Raw genomic sequence first — 18,868 nt, forward strand, 5'->3', positions numbered from 1 at the left:
ACACTTGCTCACTGAGCACTTCTAAGAGGACTTAATCATTTCACATTTAGCTTCAAAGAGACTGTTTAAACACACGCTTGCTCACTGTCTGAAAGCCCAGCATGGGTCCCATCCTCTTTCATAATCTTTCAATTCAGTTAATTCTGTTTCTCTCAGTTCAGCTACATTTGGGCTGTGAAGTCATGAAGGCGAAACAACTGAGATAATTGAGTGCAAATTACATTTTCAATGTATTTCTCAATAGCTTGTGTTCCCACCCACCACTCAAACACAATGGAGGAAGGATTCAGCGTGCATTCACTGAACTACTGAACTACATGCTTCGGGATCTTGTCATTCTTGAAGAGTACAAGTGTCTGACTGAAAATTTGCTTTTTGCAACCTCCTAATTACATCGTGTCTCAGTGTAAATAAGCATTTACTGCAGTGTTTGCTAACAGCAAAACCACTCCTTTAATGCCTTTGAATGACATTTAAAACTTGTGTTTAACACATGATTTATGCGGTCACAGGTCAACTCAGCGTTCACTCTCAGTTCAAGGCTTTTCTCCTATCTCTCCCATAATGATGTCACATCTTAGAGCATCTCACCTCCTGTCTTCAGGAGCTCTTCCTTCGTGACCTTTGAACCCCTGAGGTCATACGGTTCCAGAGGTTGACCGCAGTTTGACTTTTTTCCCCATTTGGTCTATCTGTACTGTCATCTGTGGGGGGTGGAGGGGGGTCATTGGGGAGGTCGTTGGGAGCCTCGAGGTACGACTGACCTGCTGTATGAACACACAGGCTCACACATTCACATGTACATGCACATTCACATGCACATAAACATGCACACAGCTTTAGACAGATTGACAGAGAAACATAGTAGACAGCATTTTGATGGCATGACTACAGTAGTCTGCTGGCCAATAATAAATACCTACAGTTGTCGCCAACATACACATTCTGCACATTCTGGTCATTCAGACTCAGTCTTTGAAGGTGCACAGGTCTGGGGGCTTGTAATTATTTACTGCTCTCCATCTCTCTGTTGTGGGAACAAAGAGTCGTAGACGGAGTCGTTTACTCTGCAATACCATGCAAAGTGCTGCTTTTTAAAGGGGGAGTCCCTCCTATATTAGTATTTGCACGCATGCTATAGTGAAAAGGTGGAGAGTGAATGGGAGAAAGGTAGAACTGGCAGTGCAGTACTACATGGGATGTGAAGTATGTACTGAATATGTGCTTGGAAGAAAGCAGCCAATATCTTCCAACCAGCCACAGTTTGCATGTCGGTAATAGAAGAACTGAGCAACATTTCTCCTGGTGTCTTAGTGTCATATTTACATCTTGAATGCAAAAACTTGTGGGTTGGTAATGTCGTTGATTGCTTGAACCTAAGTATGGATTGCAGCTTCAATATATACACAGATGGGAGGGTGAGGTTAAGTGGCAAAAACACCCCAGTGGAGTACACAGTCACGGCCCATTCATGCACTCCACTCGAATTGACTACCATGTATTTTGAAATCTTCGGTGAACCAAATCAAAGCATGTATTTTATATTTTTCTCAGCCTGTCACATGACTATGTCAGCTCTAACTTTTGACTCACTTTCTTTATCATACTTCTATTTACATTCCTCCTATTCACCAGAACAACATTGCTTTGCTGTTATAATTTGGGGAAAAATCCAGTAATTGTCATAGTTTGAAATGTCATCTGATATTCATTCATGGCTGTAACAACCCAGAAAGTACTGACTGAGAATTCTTTTGAATTCTCGATATGTGCAAAATCAAAATCTATAGCTGTCATTTCCAATTAAAACTATACTCTTCTGAGCATTGATTACAGCACTACTTATCTCACTGCCAGACACAGTTATTGGCAGAAAAGAACAAGGGAACTTTTTATCTAAATAAAATACACATTGCTCAGTCTAATGACTGAAGTGGGAGAAGTGATCGAGACGGGTGAAAACCTCAGTAGTGCTGTTGTTTTCCTTGAGGTCTTCAGGAGTTTCAACCTTTAAGTCAGAGTCCATGCCCAGCCTCTGTGATGCGTCTCTATCCAGCCACTGATTGGATGTTTCTCTTGTCGCTACCATGACAACTGTGGTTAACATTCTCCTCAGCACTCGGGTGTTGTGGGTAATTGCAAAAGAATTCCCCAGAAACACTTCACTTTTGATTTGAGTTTAGACTGGCACGCCCCTCACGGCCGCACACACACACACACACACACACACACACACACACTCACTCACTCACACACATACACACACTTTGTACTACACACCTTTATTCACAGGCATTAAGGGATTATTATTCCAGACGATTAAACTGTTTTTAAAAGATGTTTTGGGCACTGAAAATGTCAAAATCTGTCAAATTTGTATCCTGTTGGCACACCTCTGTTTAATACACACACACACACAATCACGCACACATGTACACACACACACACACACACACAGAGAGAGACCTGTCAGCTTGTATCTGTTCATACAGAGGTCTTATCAGAGTTTCCATTTCCAGCAGAAACAAAAAGTATGGAGGGTGTAACCCTTTGACCCGAAAAGGAAACACCAGCATTTGATCTAACAAAATAGCTTTGTTCATTTGGACACCGTCTGTCAGAAGAGTGTACAACTCATTCTTCATGGCTGTATTTTACAAAAGAGCCAAAACACTTAAACTATTTTCTCCTGCAGGCCCAGTTTAAATCTTTTATGTTTTGCTGCTCAAGGGTGATGATACACTTGAAAGTCTTTGGGGAAGTGTAGATGTGCAATACTCCCAGCGACAGGCAATAAATTAAACCACAGGCCCAAAAACACACTCAAATATTTCAATATATTTAATATATTATTAAAGCAGTCATGCAGAGGCAACTTCCACTTACCACTTCAAGTGATATTTAACACACACATGCTACCTTCATATGAGCCACCACGGAAATTGACTGTCACCAAGGGCAGTCGGGATGTTTTCTATAGTGCTTAATATTGACATTTGCAAAAAGGGAAAGTATTACCATGGGCACAGAATGGAACTACTTTGCCATGTTCCTACATTTGTTAGAACCATGACTCTTAGGCCAGGTTTTCAAAACAAAAGAAAAAGTGTGTGGTGGTGACTACCAGCTGCCAGAGCCACCATCTGGTGACAGCCAGTCTGTGACATCCTGTATTGGTATGTGTGTTAAAAACTTTGACAAAAGTTTGGCTCGCTGTGAATAGACAGGTGTAGGAAAGGCAATGCCCTGCCCACACCCTAACTGGCACAACGCCACCTGAGGCACACCGGTTGTTTTCCACTTTAGCCAGACACCAGGAAACATCAATCATTCAACTATCATTACAGCGAGACGCTGCCAACTTTCTCAGTGCTTCATACAGTTCAATTCAATGTGATGTGTCATTTTTACAGGAAGAAATGGGGATCTTTCAGCACACCGTGATACATCTCCAAGCAAGCTCACGTTACTGTGTTCATAGTGTAAATACAAGCACTTCAGATATAGTGGTGGAGGAAAAGAGAACGGTAGGATGAGAGAAGTACAGCAGTGGAGGATTGATTAATGTCTCTACAGCTGTGGTTGCCCTATCATCCACCATCTTGTGTTGTGTGTGTGTACAGTGTGGTGTAATGCCAGACAGTAGGAAGTCATTGTGATGATGAGACATAGCAGAGTAGTGACATCACCTGTTCTCATTCACATTTACTGGCACTGAAGGATGAGTGCTGAATGACTCTCTCTCTCTCTCTGTATGTCTCTCTCTCTCTCTCTCTCTCTGTCGTGCATACTGTATGCATCCTCTTTCACATACACATTCTCTCACCCACTGATGATATTTTCACAGTATTACTTATATTACTAATTAATACACACACACGTTTATGTAGCTTGTTATATGAAAGGTTATGCGAAACATGTCTTTTAACACCTGTCAACAAGTTCTCCAGGTGTGCACACACACGCACGCATGCACGCACACACACACACACACACACACACACACACACACACAGATGGTATGAACAACGGAGGCATCTGCCAAAACATTAACTCATGGTAGAGGTCATAAATCTCTCAGTCTCTACACCCTAACCTTTAGGAGAGGGAGACACTCTGACGCCAAGGCCGCGTGTGACAAACATACCTACGCATACACATGTGTGCTACATCTCAGGCATATTACACAAGACACACACACTCGCACGCAAGCATGCACTGACTCACACATGCATACATGCTTGTGCATAGATGCGCCTTTTCAACCATACATTCTTGCACACGTACACAGGCATGCCGACACATAGACTTTGTGCCCCCTCGTGTTTCGTATATGTATTCATGAGACATCTGGAAGTGAGGTGGACGATTCAATCGCCTCCAAACTACATATCAAATCCATCAGAGCTGTCTGAAATGATGCTGGGCTGCTCAGAGGGCTAGCATTACGTCTGAAGTGCAGGGCGGATGTCTGAAAACAGTTTTTCCATTTCACTTTGATATCTGCTGGCAACATAACTGGGCTTTTGAAGTTGGAAAAACATACAAATGTATACTTTTTGATCTTTACAGAAATGCACTTTGTTTTGAGTGCTCTATTCCTATGTAATTCGTTGGACTGAACGGGGGGAGGTCAAGTGAGAGTGCCTTGGTTTGTCTGTTAGTTCCTCAAAGAGAAAGACTTTGGTCAGAAATATACAATGTTAATTGGAAGACTTGTTTCTGTGTCTCTTTGAAAGGTATGGAGAGTTACAGCTAGTGCTAATGGGTGGTAAACTGGACTGAGATTGAAGCAGTGTGGTATATGGCGCTATCTAGTGGCGATTGCTGAACACAAGTTTAACAACCATTTTCACTCTCTCCACATTGTGAGAATACTACATTGTCAGCTACTATAATCCAAATGTTTCAGCTTTTCACAAAACTAACTTTATCTTAGATTTTAGGCTCATTCAAGCTCTTTTCCTGTCAATAACATCACCCAAGATCAACTGTAACTTCATCAACTGGTTGTGGGTGAATATAACTGAACAGGACTAAGAAGCTGAATGTTGGAGATGAGCTTTCTGCCATGCATCACACTCACAGTTCTCTATAATAGACTATACTCTTCTCTCTACGACACCCCCCTTCCATCACCACCACCATACATACTCACACACACACACACACACACACACACAGACAACACCCCCTCTTCAGACCAGACCGTCGTTGCCTAGCAACGCCCTGCCGAGTGGCCCAGGGGGCGGGACCGAGGTGTTCGGCTTCCGCAGTAATTACAGAGCATGTGTGGATGTGTGCGTTTCTGGGGCACCCCAGGTGTGTGTGTGTGTGTGTGTGTGTGTGTGCGTGTGTAGTTCAGTTGTCAAAACATGCTTCGGTTACTAGCCCTCTGCTCCGATGAACAAAAAGAGGGAGAGAAACGACAGGAGCAGAAAGTGTATTATGCCTATTTGAGGTAGCAGCCATATTTCATGTTGTTTGTAGTCCAGTCGGTGAATACCTGACCTGCTAATGAGTTATCTTCAGGCCCATGATGGGGAAAAATCGAATGCTACAGTCATCAACACTTGAAAAATTATACATATCCATACCAGGCCAATATTTGGTATCAAGATCAATTTTAAGGCATTAAAACGTATCACAAAGTTTCAAAATGTTGAAATCCTACACTGGGATCTCAAATTTTCTACTAGTTTATGGCCATATTTATTAAAGAAATCAACCAAGCATGGTCTGGTTCTATTTAGAAAAGCAATTAAGATAAATATCTTATTATCTTTCATATATTGAAACATGCTTGAAGGTATCACAAAAAAAAGTGTGGATCTGCTATGAAAATTGAAATATTGGAACCGGTATCGGTACTGAACAACTTCCAACAGTATCCTGCCTTAGTATGAATGTCACTGGGTTCATCTTCCTTAGTGAGCAGGTGCCTTTGTGGCGGAGTGTTGCCCTGTCTGACAGCCTATAAGCCTAAATATTTCCCTTGTGTGCCTGGGGCATCCTCAGTTGGCTGCTCACTAATGATGCTTCCTACTTGGTAAACTTTGACTCCAGTTGGCTGCAGTCACTCCTGACTCGGGACGGGTTTCTCCATAGGGGAGGATAAACAGGGCAGGAGAGCAGACCCGCCTGAGACCATGTAGGCCTACATAACTCTGTTTGCCAGGATGAATTAAACACATCATTTCTCATAGGCTTTGGTTTCTCCTGTGTGGGGAGACCTGACTTCTGTTCCAGTCTGTTACACAAAAACGTCTCTGTAACACATAACTTTTCTTAATGATCTTCTCCTCTCCCCTCCTCCCCCTATAGCCTAAAAGGTCCATGGTTCAACCCTGGTTCACTCTGGCCTCTCCAACTGCAATTTAACGGTCAGTTGAATCCATCATCATAGATATAAAAAAGCTTACGTAAATTTACCAAAGTGAGCTGACTGATTGATACACATTTGGAGGGATTCTCAATTGACCAGCCAAATATTATTATACTTATTGCTACCAAAATAGATTTAACATCTACTACACTAGAATTATATACAAATTCCCTTATCTCTTTCACATACTAAAAGAGTCAAGCTATACATACACACACCACTACTATTACTACAGTTGGACTAGTCTTCTGTGTAGCACATAACAGGTAGATATAACATTAATAAGTCCCAGGGGTGTGAATTCACTAAATTCCTAAGGTATGGAAAAGTCCCACTATCATTTTCCACCAAAAGGTTCAAACCTGACTGTTCTGGAGACAAGGGGAGAAATTACTGATGACTAAAAATATATTAGATGTAGATCAACAAAACTAACTCAGCATAGTGCGAACATTGGCCCTAAATGCTTCCCAGGTGTGACCTTTTTATATATATATGGTTTCTAAAGAGATTTCTGTTCATTTTGCATGGTCTTTGCTCTCCATTATAAAGATAAAAACAAGATGATCAAATGTGGAGTGACTTGGACTAAGATATGGCGAGTGTCCTGCACAACTGACGCCCATTTGTCCAGCTACACAGTCCTATCTTGTTTGTCGGTACTGGGTGACCCTCAGGATGAAGAGGCAGGGGGGAACACACACACGCCTCCCGTCCCCATTCGCCCAACCCCCACAACGCACAAGTCACCGCCCTTCCCTCTGCCTCTCACACCAACATGACTACGGCCAGCACCGCTCTAACCGACTGACGCGCCGGGCATCGTGGGAATTGTAGTCTCGCTGGCCCAATCCCGTTCGAGAAGGCGAGGCTTCACCAAAATACAACTCCCATCTCGACCCTCGCACGCCGAGTCCTGCCATCCAATCTGAATATGTGGGAGGAGCGCGTCCGCCCACAAAAGCCACAGCTATCTCCTCGTATCTCCCAAAATCAATTGTGCAAGAAAAAAAGGGAATACGCGTAAAATAGAGACATTGGTAACGGTTTGTTTTTTGTGCATGACGGACGGCGACGAGGCGTCCCTCCCCTCATGCGGCGAGAGAAACGGTGGCGAGCAGCCGAGCAGCGGAGAGGGTGTTGTCCTGATGCTTAAATGGAAGTGGGTGGGCCTCTACGGTCACACATTGCCAACTTCGCTGTGGATATAATTCTGCGAAGCGCAAATTTGCTCGTTTATGGACTCTCTATCCGGTAAAAGGGACGTACGACGGGCTGCGAGGGGCCGACGGGCCGCGGACGGACAAGGAGTTTTCCGTTATTTCCGTTATTTGGCTGCTTGATTGTGCCTGCGCTTGGCACCGCCCTTCCTGGCCGGTGGGTGGTTTCGTCAAAACGGGCAGATCCGCCACGGCCCAGCGCCGAAAATATAGGCCGTCCTCCGTCTCTGTACCCGGCCGGCCTTCTACCGTGAACTACACCCTCTCTCTCTCGGTATATTAATGCGTTATGAGTGGTAGGTACCCTCCCCCTCTCCGTCTCCACCCCTCTCTCCGTCTGACAGATAGGAGGCTCCCAGCCCCTTTGATATTGATGATGAGGTTACTGGTTATTCCTCTACCATTATTGATCACCTTTGTAGCGTTATATCTGCATTGCATCTGATGTTATTTAGGCCACTTAAAGAGTGCCTGCCTGACCAAACCTTATCCCAGGACTTAAAGTGTCAGTACTATTCAGACATGTACACTTGATGAAATAATAATCTTTGGAGTATTCTGGCACTAACAGTAGCTTTTATTCCCTTTGCAGACTCGAAGAAGGAATCATCGGGAACTGAAGGAGGGAAAGCATCTAAAAAGGGGAAAAGTTCTGGATCGCAGGTATGAAAAAAAAAAAGAGTTCATTACAGTTGTTCTTCTGCCTGCAGGCCAAAAATGTACTCCCTCCCTCCCAGCCAGCCAGACAGCACTGGGGGCGTTTCTCTGGTGGATTCCACTTCCTGCTTCTGTGCAGCCCTGCTGAGAGCCAGCCCAGAGCCTCATGAATAGGCTTATACGGCTGTCACACTTCAACTACTGTACTTTGAATTGTCTGCTTGAATTAGGGTCAAAATGATTTGCTTCTGCATATGGATTTTATGTTAAAGGCCTGCAGCTTTGGTATGTCATTACACAACAATAGTATTTCTATTTTCAGCTGTTTTTCAAAAGGTTGCATATATCTTAGATTGTTTTCAGCCTGCCAGTTGTTTCTAAGTGCATCTTTTGTCGTTAAACGTGTGTGAGAGGCATTGCTGTGATGTTATTTTCTATGCTGCTGTTGTACTTGTTTCCGAAATCCAAGCTGTTTCTATGCACATTGTTGAGAGGTGTATGGCATTAAATATTTGCCTGCGACCTAGTTCCTTTGAAAGGGAGGAGAGAGAGCGAGCGAGAAGGAGGCATTTTCTTCCACTGTTCTGAGAAACGAGAAATGTGGTTCTCACACGCCCACCCACTCGCTTCCTGTAATACCGCCCACTTCCACTGACAGCTCTCTCTCTTTCTCTCTGCTTTTTGTGTGTTTTTTTCTCTCTCTCTCTTTCTCCCCACCCATGTCTCTCTCTCTCTCTCTTTCTCTTCCTGGTTTTAAATGTTCGTTGTGCGTGTGCGTGTGCGTGTGCGCATAATGTGACCTGTGGGTGCCCATCCCTCCCCTCTGGCTTTTTCCACTTGCATGCTGTACTCTCTGTTTGCGTATGCATATGTGATCTCCGTGTGCATTTCCGTCTATCTCTAACCCTGACCCTCCTTCCCTCCCTCCCCCCTCACTCTTCTTTCACTCTGTCCCTTTCCCCGCCTCTCCCCCTCCCTTCCTTCCCTTCTCAACCCCCTGTCTCCTCCAGGATTCCTCCCAGCCCTCTCCGTTGGCTCTCCTAGCGGCCACCTGCAGTAAGATCGGAGGGCAGGGGGGAGCGGAGGGGGCCCAGAGCCAGGCCCAGCAGATCCAGGTCCAGGCTGGTCAGATCCAGCTCCAGGCAGGCCAGCTCCAGGGTCAGATAGTGTTGGACACGGCTGGGGGTCAGACCCTGTTGCCCCAACAGCTGGAGCTGGTCCCGGCTCAGTTCACAGGGAACGGCTGGCAGATCATTACAGCGGCGCCTACTATGGCCAAGGAGAACACCAATCAGCCCGTCGCTGTGACGGTGGCCACCACCTTGGCCCATGACAGCTCACCGGGCGGACGCAAGGTGAAGGCAGCGGGGGAAGCAGTTGGTTGGAGCAAATATTTTTGGTTATCTATCTATCTGTCTGTTTGTCCTCTAAATCTTTCATTCCTCCCTTCTTGTTGGGCAGGTGAAGGCGGTAAGTGGCACCAACAGTGTCGCAGCCAATCAGCAGCAGCAGCAGTTCCAGATCATCCAGGTTCAGAACCTGCCCAGTGCGGGGGGCGGGGTCCAGTACCAGGTCATCCCCCATCTGCAGACTGCAGATGGCCAGCAGATCCACATCAGCCCAGCCCAGACGGCCTCCATCGGGGCGCTGCCGGAGCAGGTCCAGCTTATCCAGACCCAGAGCCCAGGCCAGACCCAGACCATCCTCCAGCCAGCCAACCAGCAGGCCATCCTGACGAGCTCACCCAATCAGAGCGTCCCGCTGCAGATCCGCCCCGCTCAGTCCTTCCCGCTGCAGCTGCAGACCTTGCAGGGCTCCCAGACTCCCGTTATGACTACAGTACCCATAAACCTCGGTGGCATGACCCTGGCTTTGCCTGTGATCAATAATGTTGGAGGCGGAGGGGCTGTGCAGCTTATCCAATCAGCTGATGGCACCTTCTCTGTCGCCAATGGCAACCAGCTGTTGACAACGGCAGTGTCTGGGGCGGCTCCTGCTATGGTGTCAACTGGTACCACAACGACCATTGCTAGCAGTGACGGCATATCTGATGGGACACAAGTGGTTTCTGCCGGATCGGAGGACATCCAGGCTCAGAGCAGCGAGGTGGACTCTCAGATCCAGAACCAGGCCAACGGGCTGCAGAGCCAGACTGAACCAGCAGGAACCATCCAGCAGGTGATTGTGGGCCAGATGGGCCACCAGGTGGTGCAGCAGATCCAGCTGCAGCCGCAGGCTCACACTCAGGGCCAGGCCCCGGGCCAGCAGCAGCCCCAGCACATCCAGACCCTCCAGCTGGCCCCGGGACAGACCCTGCAGCCCATCCAGGCCTTCCAGAACCCGGCCCAGGTCCTCATTCGTACCCCCACCCTGTCACCCTCCGGGCAGATCACCTGGCAGACGCTGCAGCTGCCCGGAGGAGTCTCCCTACAGGGCGGCCTGGGGGCGGCCGTGCCCCAGCAGTTGACGTTGGCCCCGGTGGCCGGTGGGACGGCAGTGGGGAGCGGAGGGCTGGTCTCCCTTGGCGGAGCTCCCCTGACGCTGAGCGCAGCCCAGATCAACCCCGGGTCTGGGGTGCAGACGGTCAGCATCGCAGGGCTGGGCACCGCAGGGGTTCAGGTGCAGGGCGTCCCCCTCACCATCACCGGTCTACAGGGTAAGAGCTGAGAGTAAATAATGTGTGAATAATGAGGAGTGAATAATGTGTGTGTGATCTATTACCTTGGGCAGAAATGTGGTTAGAGCAATTTGGATGAGCAGTGAGAAAATTAAATAGTTATTGACTTGTGGCTTGGAGAAAATATGATGCACCAGTGACTTCCCCTTTCCTACCTTCCAACCTCCTGTTGTATAATACACCAGGCGTTATCAAACAATGTTGAATTACACTATGGCGTCCTGGTGTGCCTCAGTCAGGTTGTGAGCATAACACTGTACTCTAGGCTGCATGGGTTTGGATCCTTCGCCATACTCTTTCAACGCTCTCCACTCTCCTGTCTTTTCTTCACACTATGTCACAGAAAATCAAATCAAAATTAGATTACACACCTGATCTTTCTCAATCATCCCTCAGGTCAACCACAGGGTCAAGAGGGGGTCAAAGTTCAGTCGTCTCCGGTGACGGTCACCGTGGGCAACGTGGCACCGGGCTCGTCAATGAGTCCAGACCAGCTGGGCTCCGTCCAGAGCTCCTCGGACCAGGAGGGACCACCGAGCAAGAGGCTTCGTCGCGTCGCCTGCTCCTGTCCTAACTGCCGGGACGGAGAGGGAAGGTACAGATACATTAGACACGCTGTTTGAGGGATTAGTGTTAATTGGTTTTGCATCAGATTCTTATTTTTTTGTTCTGAAGGACGTTTATAGGGAAATCAAACCAAAATTTGAATTAAAACACATATTTCTAGTTATTTTATTTGTTTAAAACAGCACTAGGCAAGTGAAATTCTGGTGTCAGGTATGGACACTTCTCAGTCCACAGGAATTGACAGATCGACACTTAAGAGTTAAAAACAAACGGTCTCCTAAACAGCAGTGAGCAGTGCTCTGTCCAGAGAAAGCTGGACTCACCAGTGATTGATCTTTTCCTCTCTCGTCCCTCATTTGGTATAAAGCATCACAGACCGGCAGGTTTGGTAAACATGAGCGTGCTATGTGCAGTTTACTGACATCATGTGACATGATTTCGAAGTCGAAGTCAAAATTTTTCAAACAATTACGTCCTGCTATTATTTGGGGCTGTCAATGTGCAAAGTTTACTAGTACAACTTTAATACTGTGCATATAAGGGTGTTGTAGCAGTTTCCATGGAGACAAAGATTTGGAAGTCAAAAGGTCTCTGGTACAAGAATGGAGTCTTTGCTCTTTCACCCTTTGCTTTGAAGTATCAAAGCAAAGATGCAGGGGTCAACTGGTACTGCAACATATTGCTTGGCTTAGCACCCAAAACATGCACAGAATTATCAGAAACAAATTAAATATATTCAGTTTTGCTAGATTAGTCAAGGAAACAACAAAGAAAAGTCTGGCTAATTTACTGTTTACCTGTGCAGGGAGATGCCAACTTTAAAACAGAGCTTGTTGTAGTTTTAATTTACCATTGTACATTGAAATTACTTCTGGGTAAGAAAAAAAAAAAAAAAATTGAGTGTGTACATAACTACTGTAATATCCTGCTCTGATTAAAGTAGTGTCTTTTTTATGCTTTATGATTATGCGATCTAAGCTACAAGTGTTTTAATGGGAAAAATATTTCTTCTGGACAAAGCAGACCAACTGTGAGCCCATTTGTTTTCAGTCTTGATGAGCACATTGTAGGACGTTCATACATAGATGTATTTATGCATTCTTTTACACGCACACACACACACACACACACACACCCCAACAGACACCTGACTAGAGTGTGTGTTGTAGGAACAGCGGGGACCCCTCAAAGAAGAAGCAGCACATCTGCCACATGGAGGGCTGTGGGAAGGTGTACGGGAAGACGTCCCACCTGAGGGCCCACCTGCGCTGGCACACCGGGGAGAGGCCCTTCGTCTGTAACTGGATCTTCTGCGGGAAGAGGTTCACCAGGAGCGACGAGCTGCAGAGACACCGGAGAACACACACAGGTAGGGACACATGCAAAGAGCTGTCAGGTGAGACAATTCACCCTCAGGCGGCCATATTGGAAGGCTACAGCTCTTGGCAACAATTTTCTAAATGTATGACTCAGACTTCTCAGCAATATGAAATAGATAGTTAATTTCTGTGCCGTGTTTAGCTGGGGACTAATCATTTTTACCAATGATACATCTGCCCAATTTAGTGTTAGTTTGTGAGCTTATTGGTTAGCTAGCTAACAGTAGCATTCGGTCAGCTGCCTTGTTACTGTTGGCAACATGTCTTGGTTGTACAGATGCTAACGTTAGGTGGTTAGTACCTAATAATGACTAAAAATTAGGCTACACACTAACATAATATTATGTTAGCTTGCTGGCTAACTAGCTAGCTAACAAAGCCAAGTTGCAAGCAAAGTTGACTGACCTGAAACGTTTGAAACTACAAACACAACTCTACAACTATGTAGCGTTGTGGTAAGTGCTTTGGTGTAAAAGGTTAAGGTTCGATACAGGATAGTTTACTGTCACAGTAACCTAAATTTGGAAACAAATAACATACAACTTTTTAAGATAACTCTCTATTTCTTGCCCAGATGTTATATATTTAGCAATTACTATCAGTAATCAGTCTCTAATGTATCTCCAAGATGGTGCCAGCAGATTTCTGACATAACTGCAAAGCCTCTATAAACAGGCAGCAGTCTGATACATACAGTCCCTCTCATATACAGTCAAACAGCTTTTCTTTGTTCCCTGTCTTACACTCCAGAGTCATGACTACTTTGTGCACTCAACCTTCTTCTGTCTCTCTCCCTCTCTCTCTTTGCTCCTCCAGGAGAGAAGCGTTTTGAGTGTCCTGAATGCTCCAAGCGCTTCATGCGCAGCGACCACCTCTCCAAGCACATCAAGACCCACCAGAACAAGAAGGGCGGAGCCTCGGTGGCGATCATCACCACCGACGACATGGAGGAAGACGCCGCCGAAGGCCTGGGCGCCTCCCCTCGGATCGTCACCGTGGCGACCCTCTCCCGTGACTCTGACCCGGCCACGCCCACCACCTCCAATCACCTGGAGGAAGAGGAGGAGGAAGAGGAGGAGTTTGAATAGGTGACCAATTCCTGGTTTTTGCGGAAGGCTGACTTCCTGTTTTTTTGGAGGTCTCTGCGGTGACTCTGTGGAGGCGGCTGGTTTTTATTTTTCCATCGTTTTTACATTTTTGTTGTTCTCTCATGAAAACGGACTCAAAAGAGACACGAGATCATGTGATGAACAGAAACCGAAAAATATAAACGTCACAATCTAAAAAAAACTAACACATATAATAACAAAAATCTAGCCTAAGCATATGAAAGATTAGTTTGGCATTTATTACATGAAGCGAGATCTATAATAATTCCATGCAGGGTGGGGAAAGGAATGTAAGTAGTATTTAGATTAGCACAAGACAGGGGGACCTGCTGGATCTAAAACCAACCAACATGAAGAGACATTCTTTTAGGTAACAGAATCTATCTCTATGCACAAAGTTGTGTTCCTGTTGCGTACAGTTCGGACAGCGCTGGCGGCCAATCATGATACAGGACTGTTGCAGACAAGTGACAGAGCAGGGGCAGTCTTGGGATAGTGTGTGTGTGTCTGTGTGTGCATATACTGTATATGAACCCGAGTGTGTGAGCGAGTGTGTGTTTGTATTCCCATGCTGCCACTGAGAGGATCAAACTAATTTGAGTTTAGTTCACGGTTCAGGTTTAGTCCTCAGACCAGATTCAGGTGTTGATGTTTCCTTTGAGACCAGTCAACGGATAAACTGTTATTTAAGAAAGAAAAGAGGGGATAATTATAAAAAAAAAAAAAAATAAGTAGAAAAAAAGCACATATAAAAAGATTTATAAATGATGCATTCCTATTGAGGCGCAGTGGCCATTAGAAAAAAAAAAGGTTTCTATAGAAAAAACAATCTAGCTTTCTACAACTTAGTTTGTGTAGTGAAAGCAATACTATAACGACAATCCTAGTGAAACCATGTTTACATTACCGGGGGAAGTTTTCTCTGATACTAAAACAAGCCAGTTCGCTCCAAGATTAGGGAAAACGTCTGAAAGCAGCGCTATAGTCTGAACGCACCCAGTTATTTCACAAATACCGTGGGATGGCTTCGACATCTGAGCTTCAAGCTTCAGGTCGGTGCAGAATATGATCTGTAAAGCCTGTGTCTGTTGTGAACCTGTGAGGTTTATACGAGTGATTACCACTGGATGGTATTTGGGTGATATAACGACCGTTTTGTTCGACGGTAGCACTGTTAACGATGGTGCTTTTTGCTTTTTTTGCTCTGCCGATGCCCCACCTTCCACCCGCCTCTAACCCTGCATGTGACCGATGTACCACAATTGCCTTAACACAAGCTGTCGTACAACGGGAACTTTGGTGTGAGGGGAATGGAGAAAGAGGGGAGAGTGTGTGTGTGTGTGTGTGTGTGTGTACGAGGCAGTGGAGTGTATATGATGGGGAGATAGAGTAGTGTGTGTCATGTACTCCACCATAGTCCCAAAGGCTGTGCCACACACATACACACACATGCACTTACACACACCCCAGCTGAGCCCCGCTGACAGTAACACACACACACACACACACACACACACACACACCCTCGGGCTCAGCTTTCTCCTGTGGTGTTAGGGGGTGACATAGAGAGCAGACCATAGCAAAGAGAGAGAGGGAACAGGGGATGAAGCGAAAGAGTGATAGGAGGTGTGTGTGGGGGGGGTTTCCTATTTAGCTATGTGGATGTTATGACACGTTTTCTGGTGGTGTTGCTCTGTGTTAGTTCAGTGCGTACATTTTTTTAAATTAAAAAATCCTTTTATTTTAAAGATTTCATCAATTGCTTTTAAAAAAAAGTCCCCTCCCAGTATGTTAACACACAGGACCCCGCTGTGTACGGCTAATTTATTATTTATCCTTGATTTGTAATATTTGCCTTTTGCTGGAGTTGTATTCGTGCGCGTTGATTCTGAGGTCGTGTACAGCATGTTTCAGTTTTTTGCCGTAGTGCTGCTTCTCTCTTCTTTACTCTTTGTGCTTCTGTTCTTTTCTACGTCTGACCATCGCTGTTCATTTCTTCTTCTCTTTGCGCCATAACGTGTTTTTGAGAAAAATAAATAACAAAAGAAGAAGAAAGCAAAAAAGATATTATTGTTCAAAATTGAAATGGTTGATACCAAACGAATTTAGATGTTTTTGGTAATATTTTGTGTGACAACCGACTTTTTTTTCTTTGATATTTTCTAGTGACATCTCATTTGTAAATCCTTTTCTAAGATGTTTGTTCGTCTCCATGACATTTGATAATGGGTTTTTGCCAGGTTAGCCTCAAAGGCTCCAATTTATTGATATTTTTAAAAACCAGTTTGTACAAATGTGTTATGTCAATGAAAAAAAAGGACAACTTCAAACAGAAAAGATACTTTGCCTGCATAACACTTGACAATAAAGTGATTAAAACTGTCTTAACTTGTCCTCTGATGTTCTTGTATTTGTGTATTTTGAGTGACGCTCCCGTATTTTGCTCCGAGACAGTCTTTTCACATGGTCATTCCCGGCCCCGTCTCTGCAACTGCATTTCTTAGTGTCTGTCTGCAGCTGCACAAGACTTTGGTCAAGTAAAACAAAGAGCCATTTTGGCCACAAACATTCGCTGGACTATTTACAGCTCTGCTGTCCATTTCTCCAAACCCATCTGAGCACAGCATGTGCAACAGAAACCATCTAAGATGACAACCAGATGGAAACCAGGGCCTGATAGAAAATACAATGACACAAACACAATGGTGCCCTATCATCAAGCTGATCTGATAATACCTCTACACATGGCACACTTTGACCCTGACACACACACACACACACACACACACACACACACACACACACACACACACACACACACACACACACACTCTCCCTAACTCCTCCCTCCTCCTTATCACTGGGGAGTATTTCAGCTGTGTTGTGACAGCAGTGATGATAGAGGATCTGTGCTTCCTTAGGGGACAATTACTGCAAGAAGAACCACTGTGTGTGTGTGTGTGTGTGTGCACCATTTCCATTTGTGTGTCACATTATTGATCCTTAAAGGAGAAAATTAATCTCCATGCTGGCTCCCCTCCACAGGCACAGCAGAGGTCAGGGTCAGCTGCAGCTCCGCGGCCCTGGAGCTGCTGGGGATTTAACGTCTTGCTCAAGGACACTTCAGCAGGACGCATGGTGGCTGACTGACTCCTAATTGGCGCTGCAAGGATCAAACTTGTGACCTTTCAGTTACAGGATGGGCTCTTCAACTACCAGTCAAAAACACTGCACAGCCAATACCTCCTTATAGTCAGCAGCTTTAACTGATTGATTTAGTCATTTCTGTGTGTGGATGTGGGCCCACAAACTGCATCCGTAAGCAGACGTGAAGTACAAAATACCCAAAGTGTAAACTCACCTACGATCAAAGAGCAACTTTGAAGAGTTCACAGCCAGGTCACTGACGTCGTAGCTCACGCATTCCTTTGTCATGTCACTCCTTTGAAGAGACAACCCTCTCTGAACCACTTCGAAAAACACTCAACTCCAAATAGGCTCTCAGGAGCACCCTCAGACCTTTTTGTAGTGTTAAGTGTAAAAGGAGTTTGATCTACAGTGAACTCTGAAAGTATTAGGTCAGTGATGTTTTGGCTCCTTGTTTTTATCACTTTGATGCAAGGATGTTTTTAACCATGTCAGATGAAGACTTTGTGAACTACAATTCTTGGTGCATAGCATTTCAGAATTTGAAGCATTTGGGCAGATAAGGCACATTTATACATCAGAAAATAGCATTTTTCTCCTTAAACCATGTATGGCAAGTATTAGCTCTTCAATTGTTCGTTTGATCTGGTTGAAAATACACTTGTATTAAAGCTGAGTTTGCACTTAAACCTCAGTCACTATCATGACACATGTAAAGTAAAAAGAGCATGTAGCCAAAATATTACAGTAACATATTGCCCAATACTGCAGCGAGTTGAATCAGTGTTATTTGAAGATGAGAAGACCTGATGCCACTCACATCTCCCAAGTCCTCCAAAGGAGAAAGATCAGAAATAAAGATAGTATGTATAGATGTATGAGACCAATTTGGACAAAGAGAATAAGACCAATTGAAATAAACATGCAAATGAAAACAACACTGTAGACCTATCAGAATGTGTCTGCATGACTGGGCTGATTTGCCACCGGGAAAAACAATGCACCAAGAAATTGCAACTCTGCTATATTGCCACACTGAATTGTATCCGAGACCTTCTAAGGCCTTGAGTTTAGATAACATTATTCAAAACATTTTTAAAACTTTTTCTGGAGATCTGCAGATACCCTGTTACTGTACACAGTGTACATACATACATACATAAATGAATCTTTAGTGTGTGTACTGTGAGAAGTTCCTGACACAAAAGATAAACACACATCATAGTGGATGAAAGCTTCACCTGAGTTGGACAAATCACCTAGTTGACAGATGTTATATACTCGTCACTCTCTCTCACACACACTCCATGACAATGATACCTCCAGTGACCTCTGACTGCCGTGACCCCTGCCCTCCAGCTGAACTACCTGGTCATTACACAAGATCAGCTGACCAGCTTGCTGGCCACCTCCGGAGCAGACAGTTGACCTGGATCTGACCCCACTGTCACCTGGGAAAATGCCACCAGGTACGCCACACACACACACACACACACACACACACACACAGCTTACCTCATCTTACCCAGGCTCTTGCCTGTAGCAAGCTTTCAGCTAGCATCAGTGCAGTGTGAAAGGTGAGTGCATGCCCCTAAAGGTAAGTAGTGGTGCTACAACTTTATCCAGCTGGGTTTTCCTCTGTAAAGACACTTGGTGCTTTGTTGACATCTGTAAGACCTGAGACAAGCATCCTCATTGCCACCTTAAAGGATAAATCTGGTTATTTC

General features: G+C 45.1%; 1 protein-coding gene across 1 annotated transcript; it reads left to right on the forward strand.

The window, feature by feature from the left end:
* The first annotated feature begins 7,426 nt into the window (after positions 1–7,426).
* sp4 (sp4 transcription factor) lies at positions 7,427–16,386 on the forward strand. Its single transcript, XM_071920149.2, has 7 exons — positions 7,427–7,901; positions 8,198–8,268; positions 9,273–9,617; positions 9,724–10,918; positions 11,336–11,534; positions 12,676–12,875; positions 13,702–16,386. Exons 1-7 carry the CDS (start codon positions 7,895–7,897, stop codon positions 13,971–13,973), a joined length of 2,289 nt encoding a protein of 762 aa, XP_071776250.1. The 5' UTR covers positions 7,427–7,894; the 3' UTR covers positions 13,974–16,386.
* Positions 16,387–18,868: the final 2,482 nt, after the last annotated feature.

This window comes from Centroberyx gerrardi, chromosome 19 (assembly GCF_048128805.1).
Source record: "Centroberyx gerrardi isolate f3 chromosome 19, fCenGer3.hap1.cur.20231027, whole genome shotgun sequence".
In the NCBI taxonomy this organism is placed as follows: Eukaryota; Metazoa; Chordata; class Actinopteri; order Beryciformes; family Berycidae; genus Centroberyx; species Centroberyx gerrardi.